This window comes from Gallus gallus, chromosome 24 (assembly GCF_016699485.2).
Source record: "Gallus gallus isolate bGalGal1 chromosome 24, bGalGal1.mat.broiler.GRCg7b, whole genome shotgun sequence".
Lineage (NCBI taxonomy): Eukaryota > Metazoa > Chordata > Aves > Galliformes > Phasianidae > Gallus > Gallus gallus.
Window position 1 is genome coordinate 4,740,559 of NC_052555.1, and position 17,701 is coordinate 4,758,259.

Below are 17,701 nucleotides of genomic sequence, written 5' to 3' on the forward strand. Positions count from 1 at the left end.
TCCTCGAATAAAAAGCATTATTTGGATGGCTGTGACAATTAAGAGGTGAAAGCCACCAGGATTTGTGCTGAAGAACCAGATGGGTCACTCTGGTGGGGAGCAGCCTGCTCTGACAGCCCCTGCCCCACGCTGGGTCTGTGCTCACTGCAGAGTGATGGCCAAAAGCTGATGGCAAAACCCACTGTGCAGCCCCAAGGGCAGAGTCAATGAAGTAACATTTATTGAGTGCTTAAATAAATCAGCCACCATCCATTTCTACTGTCGTGGAAAACAGTCTAACCCACAGGAAAAATGCTAAATGGTTGATCTGTGTTTTCCTCTAATTTTATTCATATTTTATCATCAATTACCAAGAGCTACCAAGTTTTTTTTTTAAGCTGTTACTTAATTAAACCATATTCATTGTCTTTTTCAATGCCTTCAAAAGCCTTCAGGACTTTTCCCCACGGGTAACGATGGGGTGATTAACGTTTTGCCTTCATCTGACTTTCACGGGCCTTAGGGTAGCACGTGATGAGATGTCACTTGGGACTCCTATTACCTTGCCATGACTTCCATGGCCGTAGCTACAAACTCATGATGCTGAACCCCAACATTAAAAACTGGGAGATCAGCAACGTACAGAAAGCAGAAGTATACCTGAATGCTTTCATTTTTTACGTAAGGTGGAAAAATGCATCCATGTAGGTAAGCTATTTGGAACAAAAACTGCTTCTCCCTCCATTTGATATGGGGCAACACTACGATCACTACTTAAACTTGGCTCTACTCAGTCCTCTGCCCACATAATAATGCCAGGACGTGTCTTGTTGGGCAAGAAGATGAGGTTGCTCAGCACCACAGACTTTTGGCTTCCACCATTTCACGTCAGTAACAGAAACAGTTGATTTACGAACGTTAAGAAAACAGCAAACGCAAATATGGTTCAGTCAATTAAAATTGTTTTGGTTCCTCAGCTAAAAAGCGAGTTTGTGCCAAAAAACTGTATGCTCAACTTTCAGTCTGAAGTGACTGTTCAGGCTTACTTTGAAAATGTAGGAAGCTAAGGAAGCTGTCAAGCTGTTAGCTAGACTTCCCTGAGCAGATGAGAAGGGTTAGTTTGCTAGACTGCTATGCTGATAAGAAAGTGTTGCTATTTGTTTGTAAAATCTCCTTCTGCAGTGTAATAACGAAACCTTCCCTCCTGATCTCTGAGGTGAGGGCTCAGCTGCCGAGCACCCGCAGCACACCAAGCATGGCGCTCGGCTTGGGTGCACCTCCTGGAGGCCGTTTCTTACGGACTTGCAATAGAAGAAAAATGCTGAGAATTTCATGCACGGCTCAAAAAAAATAATTTGAGTTCCTATTTTCTCAAGCCAGGTTTCATTTTAGAGTCCAAAACAATGACCTCAGTAATCAAGATTACTGAAAACAAAGTCACTTGCTTCCTTCGTGCTCCTCTTCCACGTGTGTCATTTCTACTGCGTTTGGGAATCAGTGCTGGCCTGGAACCGGGACAACTGGTTATGAAACTCACAACTGAAATGACAAGCCTAGACAGACTTTCCAGCCTTAAAAATGATGTGAAATTTATGAGATCAGTTCACTCAAAATGTGTGGTTTTCCCTTGAAGACTGCATTTTCCTTCTTTTTTTTTTTTCCTTCCCCTTCCCAGGCTTGTCTTGCCACTCAGCAGTGCTGAGAAATAAGATAAACAGGAATGTGATACCAACCGTGAACTGCCGGTTCTGTCGTCGCCGTTGTGTCTACACACGGGAACAGAGGATTGGAGGAAGGGAAGAAACAGGAGGAACAGCATGCAAAAAAAGGGAAAATGGAAAAAATGGAACAGATAATATATGAGCAAGCTTTCAAAGAACATTGCGTGACAAGCAATAATAAAATGAAAGGCAAAAAGCATTTGAAGTGAGTTGCACTGTTTAGAAGACATGCCTCGAGTTCAAAAGCTATGAGCCTGAGGAAAACAGTAAATTTGTCTTAATTTTTTTTTTCCAGGACCTTGCCAGAACAATTACTGGTGGTTGCAAAGTCAGGGGAACATGAGATGGGGAGAACACCAACACCAACTCTTCTGTTGATAAGTACCAAAACAGAAGCTCAGGAGCAGCACAAAGAGTTAACACTTGGAATACAGATTATATGCATTCAAACCTTGCCTGCACCAAACCCCCCCCACTCCAGCCTCCAAGTCCAGGCATCCACCACCTGGTGGGGGCAGGGAATGTTTCAGTTTCTTCTCCTCCTCCACCCAATGCAGGGCACTTCCAAGCATCCTAAAACCCCTGAGTCCAGGCCACATCTACAGCTGGCAAATGAAAAGAATTTCATAGCACACTACACATTTACATGGCCTTTTTGCATTGACTACGTTGATCAGATGCACCATCTTTTCAGTGCAAAGCATGTTCTTCCAGAACGGGCAAATGCAGGTAGATAGTACCTATTCCTATGCTGTGAAACACATCCTGATTTCTGGAGTTGACTTTTACTGGATCACAACCTGCAATGATCATTTTTTTTCTTCGGTTAACAGATTATTATGCTACAATATATTTAAGCTCTTTGGTGGTTGTTATTCTGAAGCTTACTTTACTCCACTGACACTGCAAGTCATGGGAGATGTCTTGGAACTGCTACCTTGCCAACTGGGTTTCACCCCTTCATAGGTGTTTGAAATGTGCAATTTTAGAGACTGACCCAAATTCACAGGTTTTTGTAGAGAACTCCATCCTGACAGTTATTTCAGATATCACTGGGTCTAAATCACATTTCAGTCATGTTATCTGGAGTCCTGGCTTATTTAGTTACAGGTAAACTCAATTTTCATCTAGTCCTACACATTCTCCTCTTCTCTGACAGAACACACACAGAGGGACCTGTTGGCTGCTTGCTTTAAAGGGATGATTCCTCAGGACATAACCAGAACTTTGCAAATACCTACCAACACTCCCCAGCCAACAGTAAAACCCAAATGTGGTCATCCACAGCAAAGATGGGGCTTCACAGGACTCCACTTGGTTTGATGCAGGCAACGCTTAAATGAATAAAATCATGTAGAGAAGCACTCTGCCACATGTGTTTCTCTGAACTTGCCTGGAACTTCAGTTTTGTACCAACAATGGACAATTCACATTGGCATTTCCCCTAATTAACATGCTGTCTGGAGAACCCTGGGAAGGGCAGCCTTCCTGCACATTCAGAAGCAGCAGTGGAAAAATGAGGGCTCATTCCTTTTTTAACTTAGCTGAGGACAGCCCTAGTCTGGTTTTCTGAAGCACCAATGAGGACAAGAATCATACAAGGTATACACAATGCTCACAGATACAAGGTCTACATGCTTTAATTATCAAAGCAAAACAAATAAACCCTGCACAATTTAACAAACTACACCAAGATTTGCATAACAGATTATCAAGCTGTCATTAGCCTGTTTCCACTGCCAACATAGACTGTTCTCATCTTGGCAATCAAATCTAACACACACTTAAATATGCTAGCGCTTGTTCTCCTGCTGGGAACTCTGGTGGAGGCTGCAAGGGAAGCCTTCCAAAGCACAGATGAGAACAAGGAGTGGGATTCTTCCTTGTTTTCGAGTTGCAATCCCCAAATAATGCCTCATTTTAACCAAGCAAATGGTGAAGGGGAAAATGGTGGTGAAGGTGAAGGGGGAAGTTGCACTTAGAAAGGATTATAAAACTGAGTATTAATTCTTGAGATAGCATCTTGGCATCTATAAATAGTCTCAATTTACTGTCTTCCTGAAACAAAAAGGTTACGTCAGTTTTTACACTTAATAGAAAATCTGCTGAAAGCAAACTTGTGTTCACGTGCTGGAAGAGATATTAGTCAAGAAAGAGTGCAAACTGGACAGTGCATCTCGCTTCCCCATCTGGGGACAGAGACCAACAGGTTACAAAAAATAAAGTTCTCAAGCAGTTGTAAGTGCGAACAAATATCCAAGTCAAACAAGATGTTGGCTGCAGCTGGAATGACAAAGTTATGATTAGCAAATGGTTTGGATGATTGCAATAGGGAACACAGACCAGATAAAGTTTAGCATGAGTTGTCTGAAGTCCATTTCAATCCCAGAGTCTTCTTTGAGAAGGACTGCACATACACAGTGCTCCAGAGAGGAATAATCTCATGTTAAAACAAAGCAAAGAATACCCCCCAACACACACACACTACTACAGGGGTTGCATTGCAAAGGAGAGAAAAATTGTCATTGCTGCTTTGGTATGAAATTAATGAGTACACACAAATCTGTGCATGCGCCAAGCTCCACCGCTGCTCTGCCTTATGTGAGAAGGAACATTCCAGACCCTGCAGTGCTGCTGCTACCACAGCCCCAAGTTTTAAGATAGATAGGCTAACCTGAGACCAGCCTTTCCAAATGCAAGTTACGTGCTGTGTACTGTTACGTCATTTTCAAGAATAGCCATCTTTATATGCCAGACCAGACATACAGACCTCTGCAGATCAGGCTTCTGCCCCAGAGCATGGATGGAAAACCATCTCCCCTCTCCTCCTCCGACATGGAGTGACAAGAACGAATGTGGTGCGTTTCTGACTTCGCTGTGGTTTAGCAAAGCCAGCCCTGAGTGACAGGTGTGAACTGCACGCACAAAGGTGATGCTTATCATTTCAAATGAGCTGGTGCTGCACGAGGGCTGCTTTACAAGACGTGGCAAAGCAAAGCAGAGAGGATGAAGAAAAGCAGAGAGACAAAGAGGCTCCATCCACTTAGGCTCCTTTTACCTTTAGGTAAAGATAGATGACACGGACAAGGTTCTTTTCCTGATTTCTACCAGGAACACTCAACACAATTTGCTGTACGAAGAGTAAAAACAACAGAACGGTCCTCCAAAATCCGCCTGTACAGAAATTCATTAGAGGACTGATTCATAATTAGACAGGGAATCCAAGAAAGGAACTGTGGGCCTCCGCAAAGCTCTGCGTCTCTCTTCATAACGACCTCTTTTTAGCATCAGCACTAAGAACAGATTTCACCACGGCCAGACCCTGAGTGAATGAAGACAGTAACACACATTGTGCTGTGATACGGATGGCGTCATCTGCCAAATAAGAACACTCGAGCATGGCCCAACTTTCAGGCACTCACCACTTTGTTAAGGGCTAAGCAGCCGCACACACACACATATAGAGAAGCACACATTCATACAATCACTGCATGAAGGCATCTGGGCAACATTTAGCTGAGTTACGAGCTCCGCTGTTATGCCTTCTCATTCTTTCAAATGGATTCTCTCCAACTTACAACTGTTCACTGAGTGTGACGGACTGAGCCCTTCCAACCAGCCCGTAATTAGTCCACAGCCTCCAACACAACGAGGCAAATTAAAACCCTGCTAGCAAAACTCAATTCACAGAACCTGAAGGCTTATGTGCTTTCTTCCGAGCGAACCGTACTGCTACAGCCTCACACCAGAGCTTAAATGGCAAAGGGCATCGCAGCAGCACCTACCCAAAATAATGGCAGAATGCACATTCCATACAGAACTCTCGTTAAAAAACTTCAAGAGGTGTTAATAATTACAGGGACCCACTCCATGCGATGCTTTTTAAATTGGTTCCTTAACCAAACGCAGTCGGAGCACTCACTTGCAGAGCGCTGATCCCTTCTGATTTCCTATGCTGTTTCACACTGAGTGAACAGGACGAGCACGGATTCTTCCACATTCCTGTTTCCACAGCAGTATCACAAGATTCCTGCTTCATTTCAAAGCTTTAAGGCAAGGAAAAACAAACAAACCTCTGCAAACCTTCCAAATTTCCAATGATCTCCAACCCCTGTTAGATGCTAACAGCCACACTGCAGTTCAGTTACACTGTGGGATGGTGAGGGGCAAAGGGAGCCCCAGATCCCTCCTTCCAGTGTGCAAACCCACAGCAACCCTTCCCATCTCCAACACTCCTCTGAAGGATGGATGAAAACCTACTTTGTGTTACGATCCTATATGAAGAGCCTCTGTAAAGCAATTCCAGCTTGTGCTGAAAGCATTTGTGCATGGGCATGTTGCAATGCACCCCAGAGACAGTTTGATTTGCAGACCAGATGTTTCACAAAAATAATCACAATCTGTATGGAAGCTGTGTGTGACAAGAACAAAAATACTCCTAAATTAGTGCTGCAGCTCAGACTACGCCTTCGTACATCTTTCCATCAAGCTCTGCAAGGGTTTGGCTCTTATTTCAATCCCTGAATGCAGCGTAAGGGAAAACCACACCTAGACATCACTTTGGGGAAGGCCAACGCTTCTTTGGGGACTGCAAGTGCCTGTGTGCAGATCGCTGCTGCAGCCACACAAAGGCTGTGCAGACCAAAGCTCCGTGTGAACACCTCCACCAGGAACCAACACAAGCAACCATACCTGATGAGGCACCAAGCCTGAGAAGTGTGTGGGTACTTCGGTAATCCCCATGTTGCATCTTCACTTTCCACCAACCCACTGCAAGGCAACTGGAGCAAAGAATGACTTCTTGCATTCTTCCCTCTCTTTGGATTGCTGCTGGAATAAATCCTACCCAGCAGCAGTTTTTTCCACGCAGCCAACGATAATCAGAAAAGAACCAACTTCTGCTGAGGATTAAATCGGCCTTTTCCTCATTTTAGGGAGGTTTTCTGCATGAGACCTCATGGTGTGAAAATGCACCGCGTTGTTTCCCTCTCAATACTTTGAGATATCCATGCATTATTATTTCTTACATTACTGAGAAGGGACAAAAACACCTGCTTTGCGTGGACCCTACAGAGCTAACATCTCCACAGCCCTTGCCCAGCAGAGACAAAGCATCCTCTGCCTCCATTCACAGCCATGGGGCAATGCACGGCCCCTTAGGCAGAAGGGAGAGCTCAGCCAGCCCCTTACTGTACATTCTAAGGGATTTCTGTTTTAACACAGGGTTTTAAACTGCACTATGGACGCATAATAATGGTGAAACCTCCCAGCTTGGCACTGTTGCAAGGTGGACAGCCGGGGTTTTGCAGCATCAGCAGCACCCAGTGCAAGGCTTGAAATAGCGGTGACGTGCATGTGTTGCACCCCCAGGTCTCCACTGAAACAGCTGCCAAGACACCTGCAAGATCTACGTGCAGACAAAGTGTGATAAATGCAAATTTATCTGTACAGATAATTCCGTAGATCCTGGGCTATGGAGGTGCATGTGCTAAGCAAGGCCAGAAAGCAGCAAAACAATGCTGGAAATAGCAAGCTGAAGCACTCCAATTCCACAGTCTGCCCAAAGATGAGGGCTTTGCTATTATTAAGAACCTTTATCTCCCAGGAAACAACAGCTGTCCAATACCAGCATTTCAAGTAACGACTGTAGGGGTAATTCAAATTATGCAGTTTGCTCTGCTGTATCATATTGTACATCTTAATGAACAAAGCCACAAGGACAATTTGAACTGATAAAAAAAGGGCCTGCCAGCGATAACAGCTGAAACACCAAAGGATGGTCAGAATATCAATGCAGTTGGAGGATATACTAAAAAGATCAAACTGTCACACAGGAAATCTTTTCAAGCACCTACACTGAAGCAAAACAACAGTGGCAGAGGAAAAGCTTTAAAGGTCGTGCTGTTTTGGAAACTTCACCACTGTTCTGCTTTCCCTTCTCCTGGAAAAAAGAAGTACGTTAGCTCTGCAGAGTTTAGCTGTGATCTTCCCCAAAACCTCCGCGCCGCAAAACCACTTTATCGGCTCAGCATGCCTTTGTAGGCCAAATCTACAGCAGTGCTGAGATGGGATTTTGATTTGTCCAGCAGGAGCAGCTGTTAAAGGGACCCTGTGCTCTACAACAGGGACCTCAAGGGGCTGGGGAGGGATTTCGAGCACAGCAGGGAGCTCACTGCACCCCTGCGCTGGGGAATAAAGACCACATTACACCACATACCTATACACTGCATTACCTGTCCTCTCCTATTTGCTTTATGTGCTGCTCTGGCTCGTATTTGCTGAGCAGTGTCTATCATCGCTCAAAGATAAACTCTTTGAGGCAGAATTGCATTTCCCTGTCATGTCTGAACATAGCTCGACTAGAAATGCTGTATGTAAGCAAGTACAAAAGATGCCTGTCGTTGGAAGCTGCTCAAAATGAGTAACTTACCATGCATGCGGAGTAGCAAACGCAGCCCTTTGAGATTGTTCTGTTAGATAGCTTCAGCAGGGAAAAATGAACCCAGAACAGGTTATCTCCAATAACTCAAAAAGAATAACTCTACGAACACGTTCCATGGGCAGCTCACCTATAACACGAGCTTTGGACGCAGAAAGGCCTCTCTTCTTCTACCCCCCGCCTCCTTCTTTTCTGTTTTGATCAGACCAAAAAGCTCTTTGTACTCTGTGCTTTCAGGGGACACAGGCTAGGCCAGAAATATGCCAAAAATAAGGGGAAAACGGGGAAAGAGAACAGATTGGAAATCCTCCTCACCCTAAGGAAATGCTTCCAGCTTGGCTGGAAGACTGCTTGCACCCATTGCCTGCAGGTAGAAACCAGACACACTCCTTCCTGCTAACAAAGCCATTATGCCACAGCAGACGAATCTGTCGACATTTTGGTGATGATGGGAATTAAGTTTCCAATTGTCTCTTGAGGCTCTAAAAAGTGTTTCAACACTGCTATGCTGTGTAATTCTAAAGATTATGTTAATTTGACCTGATTTTTCTTTCTTTTTTTCCACCTACAGAATCACTGCTGAAATGCAGAAGTACATTTCCATGGTTTCCTACTGCCTGGTTATGGACTAACAAAGAGAAGTCCATCCAGGATCACCTATTTTACTGGGGTGCAGACATAGACATGCCACTTGGTTAACACACATACAGAAAACATACATATGCACGTTTACGCACAAAGAAGTGAGGCCAAACCTTAGCTCTTCTTTGTGAGAAAAGCAACCAACGTGGGCAGAACACGTGAAGGTCCATGTCAGGAAGGCTCCATGTCAGAAATCATACAGAAATCTCTCTTATCAGTTTCTTCAAGAAACGTGTAGATGTGGTGCTAAGGGACATGGTTAGTGGGAAATACTGGTGGTAGGTGGATGGTCGAGCTGGATGATCTCAGGGGTCCTTTCCAACTGTGTTGATTCTATCATTCTTGTTAGGAAGAACTGTTGGTTGGTATCAGTGGACTGTATTGCATTTTCATTACATTTCCAGCATCTTCAGCATAGAATCGTAGAATCTTTCGAGTTGGAAGGGAGCTTAAAAGGTCATCTACTCCAACTCCCCTGAGATAGACAGGGACATGGACAAACCAGTCCATGTCCAGTAGCTCAAACCAGTACAGAAATGCATCAAAGATGCAATGGAAACCTGTCCGGGTTTTGTAAATGGGAGGACAGCAAACTGCTATGTTCTCCAGCATTGACAATAAAGATGTGAGCAAAGCATAGGGCAGTTGTGCTCCTGACACCACAGCACTTCCACAGTTCTGCTTGTAAAGGAAACAAAGCACTGCCAGTCAATGAGTCCTAGCACACACTGCATCACTGCTCCATTGAGTCACACTTCCTTACAGCACAGCAACCTCACAGGGGGTAGTGCTGAGCGGGTTTGGGGAAACTGTTCTGATGGAAAGTTACCCAGGAGGAACAGCTGGGAAATGTCGTATCTGAAGGCCATCACTTCCTGAAAGACCATCGTTAACATGGAGCCAATTCTTTTTGGGAACCAGAACCCACGCTGCTAAGCTTGACAGGGTTAGAGAGGCTTCAGCCTCCACGGAGACACATGTCCAGGTTGTCTGATGGCTGGGAGACGTGAGGTGGTGACAACTCACCCCACAGCATAGGGGAGCATCATGTTGGTAGCTCCTCAAGGGCTGAGGAAATCCCGTGATCCTCGCATGTCTGAAGAAGGATTGCGAGCTCAGTTTATGTTAGGAGGGCTAAGGTTTGAATGCTGGATGAGAAACATTAGATGGGGAAGAGGGCTAGAGAAGAAAGAGTGAGAATTATTCAAAGAGAAAACGGAGTTTCCTCGCATTATAAGGCGGTCAGCAGTGATTGCAGCAGAAGAGCAAGCAACAACACTGCTGTTTATTATTAACAACCACTGCTACAGAGTTTGAAATTGCAGGTGAGGTTGGCATGCACTGTTACAGTCCTCGGGTGATCCCTGAAATGACAGGCTGATTGTAATTCAGTTCCAGGGAGAAGGACAATGGTTAATGTTAGCAGGCACTGACGTAAACGTAATGGGGTCAGTCAAGCATCAGGACAGATTCTTCCTTTTAGCCTTCTATAATTCACAAATTACTGCAAAACAAAAGCAAGCTGAACGCGTGTTGGTTTGCACTGAGACACACTGGACCAAGTTTTCTCTGCAAAGGGCTCTTAGGGAGACTTTGAAATAATAAAGTTTGAAGCCTACTCTGAAACGAAAGTTGGTTAAGAGATTAAAAACAGAGAACTGAAATAAAGTGACTAAATCGTAAAATGGGAAAGCGTCCTCAAGCATCCGAAGCTGGGTGCTGGAGTTTGGGATTATTAATAACCACCTGGAAAGAGGAAGACAGAAAATGGCAAAGTCCAGACAACACAATGACATATGAAAGACAGCGCACAGAAAGTGCGTATTAAGGCACATTGGAAAACTTGCTTGTCCATGCTAGTGGAGCCTGATTAGGTTGTAAAGAACCTCAGGAAGGAAAAAAAGCCACAAGATGCCCTGAACAGGACTGTTAGAGTCAAAGTCATCAAAGCAGATAAATGCGAGGGTATTTACAAAGGGGAGGGTTTACTGCAACAATAAACGTTATGCCATTTGCTACCCAACGGCCCATTCTCACCTTCTGTTTGACACTTCTACCTCCAGAAACAAATAAATAAAAAAGCAAAAGCAAAAGCAGCAGTTGAAATAGAAAACATCGGGGGAAACAAAAATGGCGATGCAAATGAATACAACAAAATAAGAAAGGGCTCTGGTTATGGGTGGAGAGAGTCAGGTCTAGTGAAGAAGTATGATGGATGTGCGTAAAATAGAGGGGTCTGGTGATCAGCTGGTTGGTTTTGTTCATCTTTTCTTACCAGACAGGGAAAAAACTCAACGTTCTTAAAGCCAGCTCCTCAAAAAGGCTCCGACAGAGACTTTTTGACTCAATAAAAAATGCCTGGTGGGATTCGTTTTTTGTGGGAGAGTGAGGTATGCAGCTTAATACAGAAACAGACGAAACACCGATGCATGACAGAAAGCATCTCCAGTCACATTAGGTGAATTGAATCACTCCAGACCATACTTTATGCTTCCAAGTAATTAAGTGCTCAGAAATCGGTACTGATGGGGTTGAGGGTAAAACGATTCCCAGTACAAACCTAGCTCTAAGGCTGTTCACATCCTGCATTTGGAAGTACCCAGTATGAGCCACCAGTAACTGAATCGAAAGCTCTTTCTGACATGGCGATTTCCATGCTTCAGAAACACCTGCAGTAGAGATGCCCCAACTTATCAAACTGCCAGATTAGGACTCACACGGTGGGTGCATTTGAGGAAAAAAAAATGAAAATCAAGTGATTGGTTTGTTGTTTTTCCCCAGGCTTCAAGCTCTGCTTACATACATAAAAGACAATAAACATTCAGGACATTTCCAATGGTTATGAAGGTACCATACCTGTGATGGTGGTAGGGATGGTGGTGGTAGTGGTGGTGGTTGTTGTGGGAGGAGGGATAGTTGTGGGGGGATCTGGATAAAATATAAAAAGGAAAATAATAAAAAAGCAAATTAAGAAAAAACAAGCAGAACACAACAGCGATCAATAATGATCAGAGAAAAAACAAGGACGCTAAGAAGCAGCATGGCTCTTGGGTGCCCTTCCTCCTCTAAAACCAGGTGGGGAACTTCCAGCTGGCTTTAAGGACTAAGGGCCAGATCCTCAGCAGCTGGACGTCACCCCTAGCTTGATCTCCACCAAGGGAGCCACGTGTTGACAGTCCAGATGGAGAACCTGGCCCAGAAACTCTCCCCCTTTTTGCCTCTTACAACGCTCAACAAAATAAAAAACAAATAAAACCCAGCATAAATTAGTCAATGAGAGAGAGAGAAAAATGGAATGGGAAAGCTGTAAGAAAAATAAACCGCACACTTTCCACAACAAAAAAGAACAGTTTACATGTACAAAGAAAGACACAGTGGTGCTTTGTTGTTTGTCTACATATACATCTGAAATCCAGGTGGGAGGTTTGTGTGAGGGGCCCTGCTGTGCTTAACAGACTAAATATCAACAGCACACGAATATATCTCACTTTTTTTTCCAGGGCTGTTAACTTCACTATTCTTCCTCTATGAATACACGTCAGCAGGATGTTAAAAACTACTTCAAAGATAGTAATAAATACAAAGAAATGAAAACATCATTACTGAATATCCATTTCACCGAGATCTTTTCATAAAAATGTCAGTATTTCTCTGACAATTTTATTTTAACACTCTTGTTTTGGCTCGTAGTGCATCGTTAATGAGAAACACAGACACGGAGATGCTTCTCTTTGTAACTAATAACCACTTCTCAGAGACACTTGACCTGCTCAGACTCAAACGCTGCCACTCTTCCCAGTGTTTCTATTACGTACGTGGGCACATCCTCATCAAAACTATTGGGCAGGAGGAGGAAGATATGAGAAGATGTGAAAGAAAAAAATATGTATCAATGCCCAGATGATCAAACTGAATGTGCTAAGTAGTTGGGAAGACTTTGAACTACGGATTCATTCTGCAATAATAGAGCATGAAACATTTCATAGGCTTTTGATTTTAGGTTTTCTCTATAGCACGTCAGCTTTCCATCACTAACACATCTGCTACTCTTTTATCTCCAAGAAAGCTCTCAGATTCCCTAATTAATACATCTGAACTTTAATTATGTGCTGCACCTTTATTGTATTCTGCACAACTTCCTGAAAGTTAAGAGACATTACCTTGGAGTTCGCTCCGCTGTGGAGACAGCTAAAAGAAAGCGGTCATTTATGCTGAGTGCCATTTTGTCCTGCTCCTACATTCCAAGTATCCCAGTCCCCATGCTTAGGCTGGAGAACCTTCTCACTCTTCTGCCCAAGGCCCAGGATGCTGTCACGTCTCCAGAGGATTGGGGGAAGAAAGACCCTGCCCTTCCAGCAAGCCAGCAGTGGTGGCTGAACCCAGCTCATCTCCCACACTGCGCTGGGGCAGATGCTGTGCAGCAGGCTCTCCCTTAATAAATGCAAAAAATGACTGTGTGCTAATTGTGCCAGAAGCTTCTAGAAAACGCAGCTGCCCATAGGGAGAAAAAGCGTGAAAGGAACGTGTGTCAATGCAATTAGATATCCTTACACCACGTGTGCAACAGAGGAAGGTGTGCGAAGCACGGATCAGCAGCAGCTCTTTTGCAAGCCCTGGCTGCTGGCAATCATTTGCAGTTAATATCATTGAACTGTAGGCGTGTTCTTTTGGTGTGGAGACTAAATCAGCCCCACCTGTCCTGAAGTGTGTCTCCCACAAAGGGGATGGGAGCTGGGGCCTGAGTCCCAGGGGGCAAGCAGCAAGCACATCTTCCTGCTGGCTTTCACACTACTCCTACAGAGGCATACAGACTCCATAGCCTATATATTATTCACTGTCTTCCAGGGGAGAGAGGTGCCAAATGCAGCAAAGTCTGGAGAAGTGCATGCTTTCCATTGACACGTGGAGGGAGACCAGCAGCTCCTCTCCAGGCTCACCACAGCAATACTGGTTTCCTTCACGTTTCCTTAAGGCTCTGTTCCAAAGGGCTTCAGATGATGATCACAGCCCAATCACTTCCATTACAACAGCAGCTCTGGACTTCTCCCATCTAAACTCAGGGCTGAAGGAGTTCTTTATGTTGTCCAGAGTGCTGAGTTGTAGCAGAGCACAGCCAAACATGCAGGAACAGGATGTGGTGGGATGCAAAACCATTACCTGGCTGTGAGCTCCTGACAAACCATGAGAAGCCTTTCTACGTGCTACAGCATCTGATGGATACCTGAACTGCAGTCCACAAGTTAACACCCTCCAGGAAGGGCATCACCTTCACTGTTAAATTCCTAATAAAGTTCCTCTTGGGAACTTAACGTTCAGAGGGGGGAAGCACTGCACACTGGTGTCTTTCAGAGCTACAGACACCAGAAAACTACCTGCATGCTACAGTACAGGAGTTCAATTTCAGCACAGAGCTATGAAGTTTGGTATAGGCTTCATTCTCTGGGCAAGTTTCTAACACTGGGCCTAAAACTGGTCCCATGCCAGCGGCGGTGTTAGGCTCCCCAGTAATTACTGGCATCAGAGGGAATACAAGAGAATTTGGGCTGCAGAGCTTCCAGAAGCTGTTGCACAGAATGAACTTCAAGCCAAAGCATGTTCCTGTCCCATCCGAACAACAGGCAATACCCACCACAAGCTCAGCTCCGCCATTCAGTAACCACTCTAACAGCTAAGGTTCACATATGCAGCCCAGGGGAATTCCTTGTAATTAAAGCAGGGGATCCCCCTTCAAGTGCCTTCTGAACCTCCATTATATGCAACACCTCGTGACAGGAGGACAACAAGGTTTAGAGCAATGGCAGAATAATGTAGAGGAAGAGAGGAATTAAAGTAGGTACCTAATAGCAGTTTAAAGAGAGGCTGAGACAGGTTTTAGTGTCTGCTCAGCAGCCACAGATAGGCTTAGGGCATCTCATTCCTCCCGTTTATTTACTGGTTTGCAATTACCGGGGGATGCTGGCTCACTCTTCAGTCATTTAACTCACTAATAAAAGACTGGAGGGGGGAAACCCAACCCTGTACCATTGCTGAAGACACTGAAAAAGGTATTACAAAAAGGAAAAATGAATCATCAGAGAAGTCCTGCCCGGCTAGAGAACTTCCCAGCTCTCCCCATGCCTCTGTTCCAGCTTTGTTTCAGGCTTCATCTGACAGCACGTGCCTTGGTGAGCCCCCAACAACAGCTCCAGAGAAAGGAAGCGAATGGCTTTGCACCTGATGCACAACACCGAGAGTCACAGAAGCAAAAGGAATGCTTTTCCAGCCCTTAGCCCACCCCGGTTATCAGGTAGGTGTGTTGGGAGCTATCTGTAATCCTTCCAGGAAGCAAAAAAAGTTAACTTCTTTAAAAGCTTTCCGAGAGCAGTACGTTGCAATTACGTGTAAATGAGTCTAGAAGAACGGTGGTTTTTCTCACGTACCGTATACAAACAGCATGTAATCCGCATGTGATTTCCCCACCGCGTTTGAAGCCTCACAGCGGTATGTACCATTATCTGTTTTGTTTAGGTTACTAATGAGAAGGTTTGAACCAGACACTACAACGTGTTGAGGCATCTCATCATCTACTCTTAACCACCTCATGTCCGTAGGCCTACAGAGGAGGGAGAAAAAGAAATAAGCACATTACTATTTTCCTATGGTAAAGATGGCATCTTCAATAGTTCATCCACAGACAGAAAGCCCAAAACCAAGAAAAACTGTAAAGAAATAACACATGCTTTTTTGCACTACTCAAGCCCAGATGCTGTCGGGCTTCCTCAATTTAAATTTATATTAACCCCACAGGAAACTGTATCCAGACCTTAAATTTTCTGAAGACACTAATGCAAGCAGGAAGAAAGTTCATTAGTGGTTAATCATTCGCTTATTCAGTACATCTGAAATCTTTGAGGCCTATGGACTACATGTGCATCCATAGGGTGCTGAGTGCAGATCTGGACATGTGACAGAACAAGTACATTTGCATCAAGTTTGAACCACTTCACAAAGAGACGTGATAGACTTATTTACTTCAATTCTGGCTCTGCTGCTCAGTGATAGCATTTTAGCTGCTAGCAAACAGGAGCACCTTTCTTCTCTCCCCAGTTCTGCTTCTCCCATTGGCAGACTGCTTCCTGCATCCTTTTACTTAATGGAACCAAAACGAGCATCACGTTTGGATAATTTAGGGAATGAAATTAGCATGTTTTGTTAGAGCTGGTAAAGCCAGTAAGGAAAACAAATGCTGCAGGGCTTGGGGAGTTATTATTATTGTTATTATTACTATGAAAATCTTTAAACAGCAGTAAGGACAGATCAGCTACTCCTCTGAGACAGCCCACACCAGCAAGAAAAACATAGAGAAGCTTTCAGAATGAGTAAACACTGAGCTCTGAAAAAGGGGAGGCTTAAACAATAACACATTCTTTGGATTGCCCATTTCCAAAGGCAAAGTTTGCAGGTCGTATTTTGCTGGGAGCTAGTGCTGTTGAAGGTATCAAAAGAGCTCGAGCAGACCACTGTAAATGAAGTCAAAGCTCTTCAACCCTCAGCATCCCAGCCACTCGACTGGAATGGCTGCAACATTCAATGAAACCCTTCGGTTCTCAGTAGTTTCCTACAAAATTGACATCTGATTTCGGACAAGGGCTTGGCGAGCTCTTCCTTGCTTTGCTTCATCCCTGGAGGCACTCAAGGCCACGGCGGATGGGGCTCTGGGCAGCCTGATTCAATGGGTTGCAACCCTGCCCATGGCTGGGGGTTGGAACAAAATGAGCTTTAAGTTCCCCTCCAACCTAAGCCTCTCTGTGGCTCTACAATTCCCACCCACGGCAGGATGGGCACTTACTGCAGAGCACACCACGAACATGCCCATGACCGTGCAACAGCAGCTCTCATGAGAGCTGTAGTTGCAGTTCTACTTCAGTGTTAGGGGAAAGGTTCCTGATGCTCCCAGCTACAGTTTTTCAGGAGCTGTTAGCAATTTTGAAGCCCCAAAGCTTCACATGGTGTATGTGCTACACAGCAGCCTGTTTCTCTAAGAACTGGATATCCTAAAATGGACAATTTCACCACCTTCCCACTTTTGTCATTGAGTTTTGTTGTGTTTTTCTTTCCGAGTGTCTAACCTTGGGCAATAACAAAAGAGAAATTCCTACTTTCTGGCTTTGTTTTTCCCTGAGCTTCCCCCCTAGCCTAACATTCATGATGCAAAATATTGCAGAGAAATGCTCTTAACTGAAGAAACATCACTGTTCATCCTAAACTGCTGCAAAGAGCTAAACACAGTATATTTTACTGTATATTCTCTTATGCCTTGAGAGACACAGGTGAAACGACTACATAAGTAAACTCCTAGCACATTACTAGCATCACCGTAACATTAAGTGGCATAGCGCCTGGGAGAGGTGTCTGTCTTAGTTAATGTGTGTATGCCTTATTCATAGCCTGGAAAAAAAAAAAAGTAAGGAAGCCTATTCATCAAATTCCCAGATGATAGCAAATGGGAGGAACTGCTGTTACCCATGAGAGGAGAAATGCAAAGGGGCTTTGACAGATTCTGAACGGGGAGTAGGGGATGTGCCAGCCTCTAATGTACAGGGAAGGAGGAATAAACAAAATCGCCCAGGTGGGGTAGGAGACTACCGTGGAGGATGACAGTATCACAAGCCTTCTTGCTTCTAAGCTGCATAGACCCTTCCTGTCCCTGCCCACAGAAGCAGAACTGTCAAACTGGATGACTTCAAGTTAGACTACACCTGCAGTACTCTTCAGTTCTGGGCACGCTACCAAGGAGACGCTGACAGATTTCAGGGATGTTTGCAGAAATCTCATGGACATGATGAAAGTAAAAAAGGATAGTAAATACTTGACAGCCATAAATCCAAGTGGAAGAGGAAGTATTAAAAACAACAACCAAAAAAAGTCAACGAAATTGAAA

The 17,701-nt window shown here is 44.4% G+C and overlaps 1 protein-coding gene across 8 annotated transcripts in view; it reads right to left on the reverse strand.

The window, feature by feature from the left end:
• CADM1 (cell adhesion molecule 1) overlaps positions 1 to 17,701 on the reverse strand; it is a 157,883-nt gene that overhangs the window by 15,713 nt on the left and 124,469 nt on the right. For 4 of the 8 annotated variants that reach the window (XM_015298219.4, XM_040652172.2, XM_015298217.4 and 1 more), the window contains exons 7-9: positions 15,201 to 15,373; positions 11,638 to 11,709; positions 1,713 to 1,745 (exon numbers count right to left, since the gene is read on the reverse strand). In XM_015298219.4, the coding sequence (XP_015153705.1) occupies positions 1,713 to 1,745; positions 11,638 to 11,709; positions 15,201 to 15,373 (278 nt within the window). The remainder of the gene's footprint in view (positions 1 to 1,712; positions 1,746 to 11,637; positions 11,710 to 15,200; positions 15,374 to 17,701) is intronic. The other 4 variants (XM_015298222.4, XM_040652175.2, XM_040652176.2 and 1 more) reach the window with 3 other exon arrangements.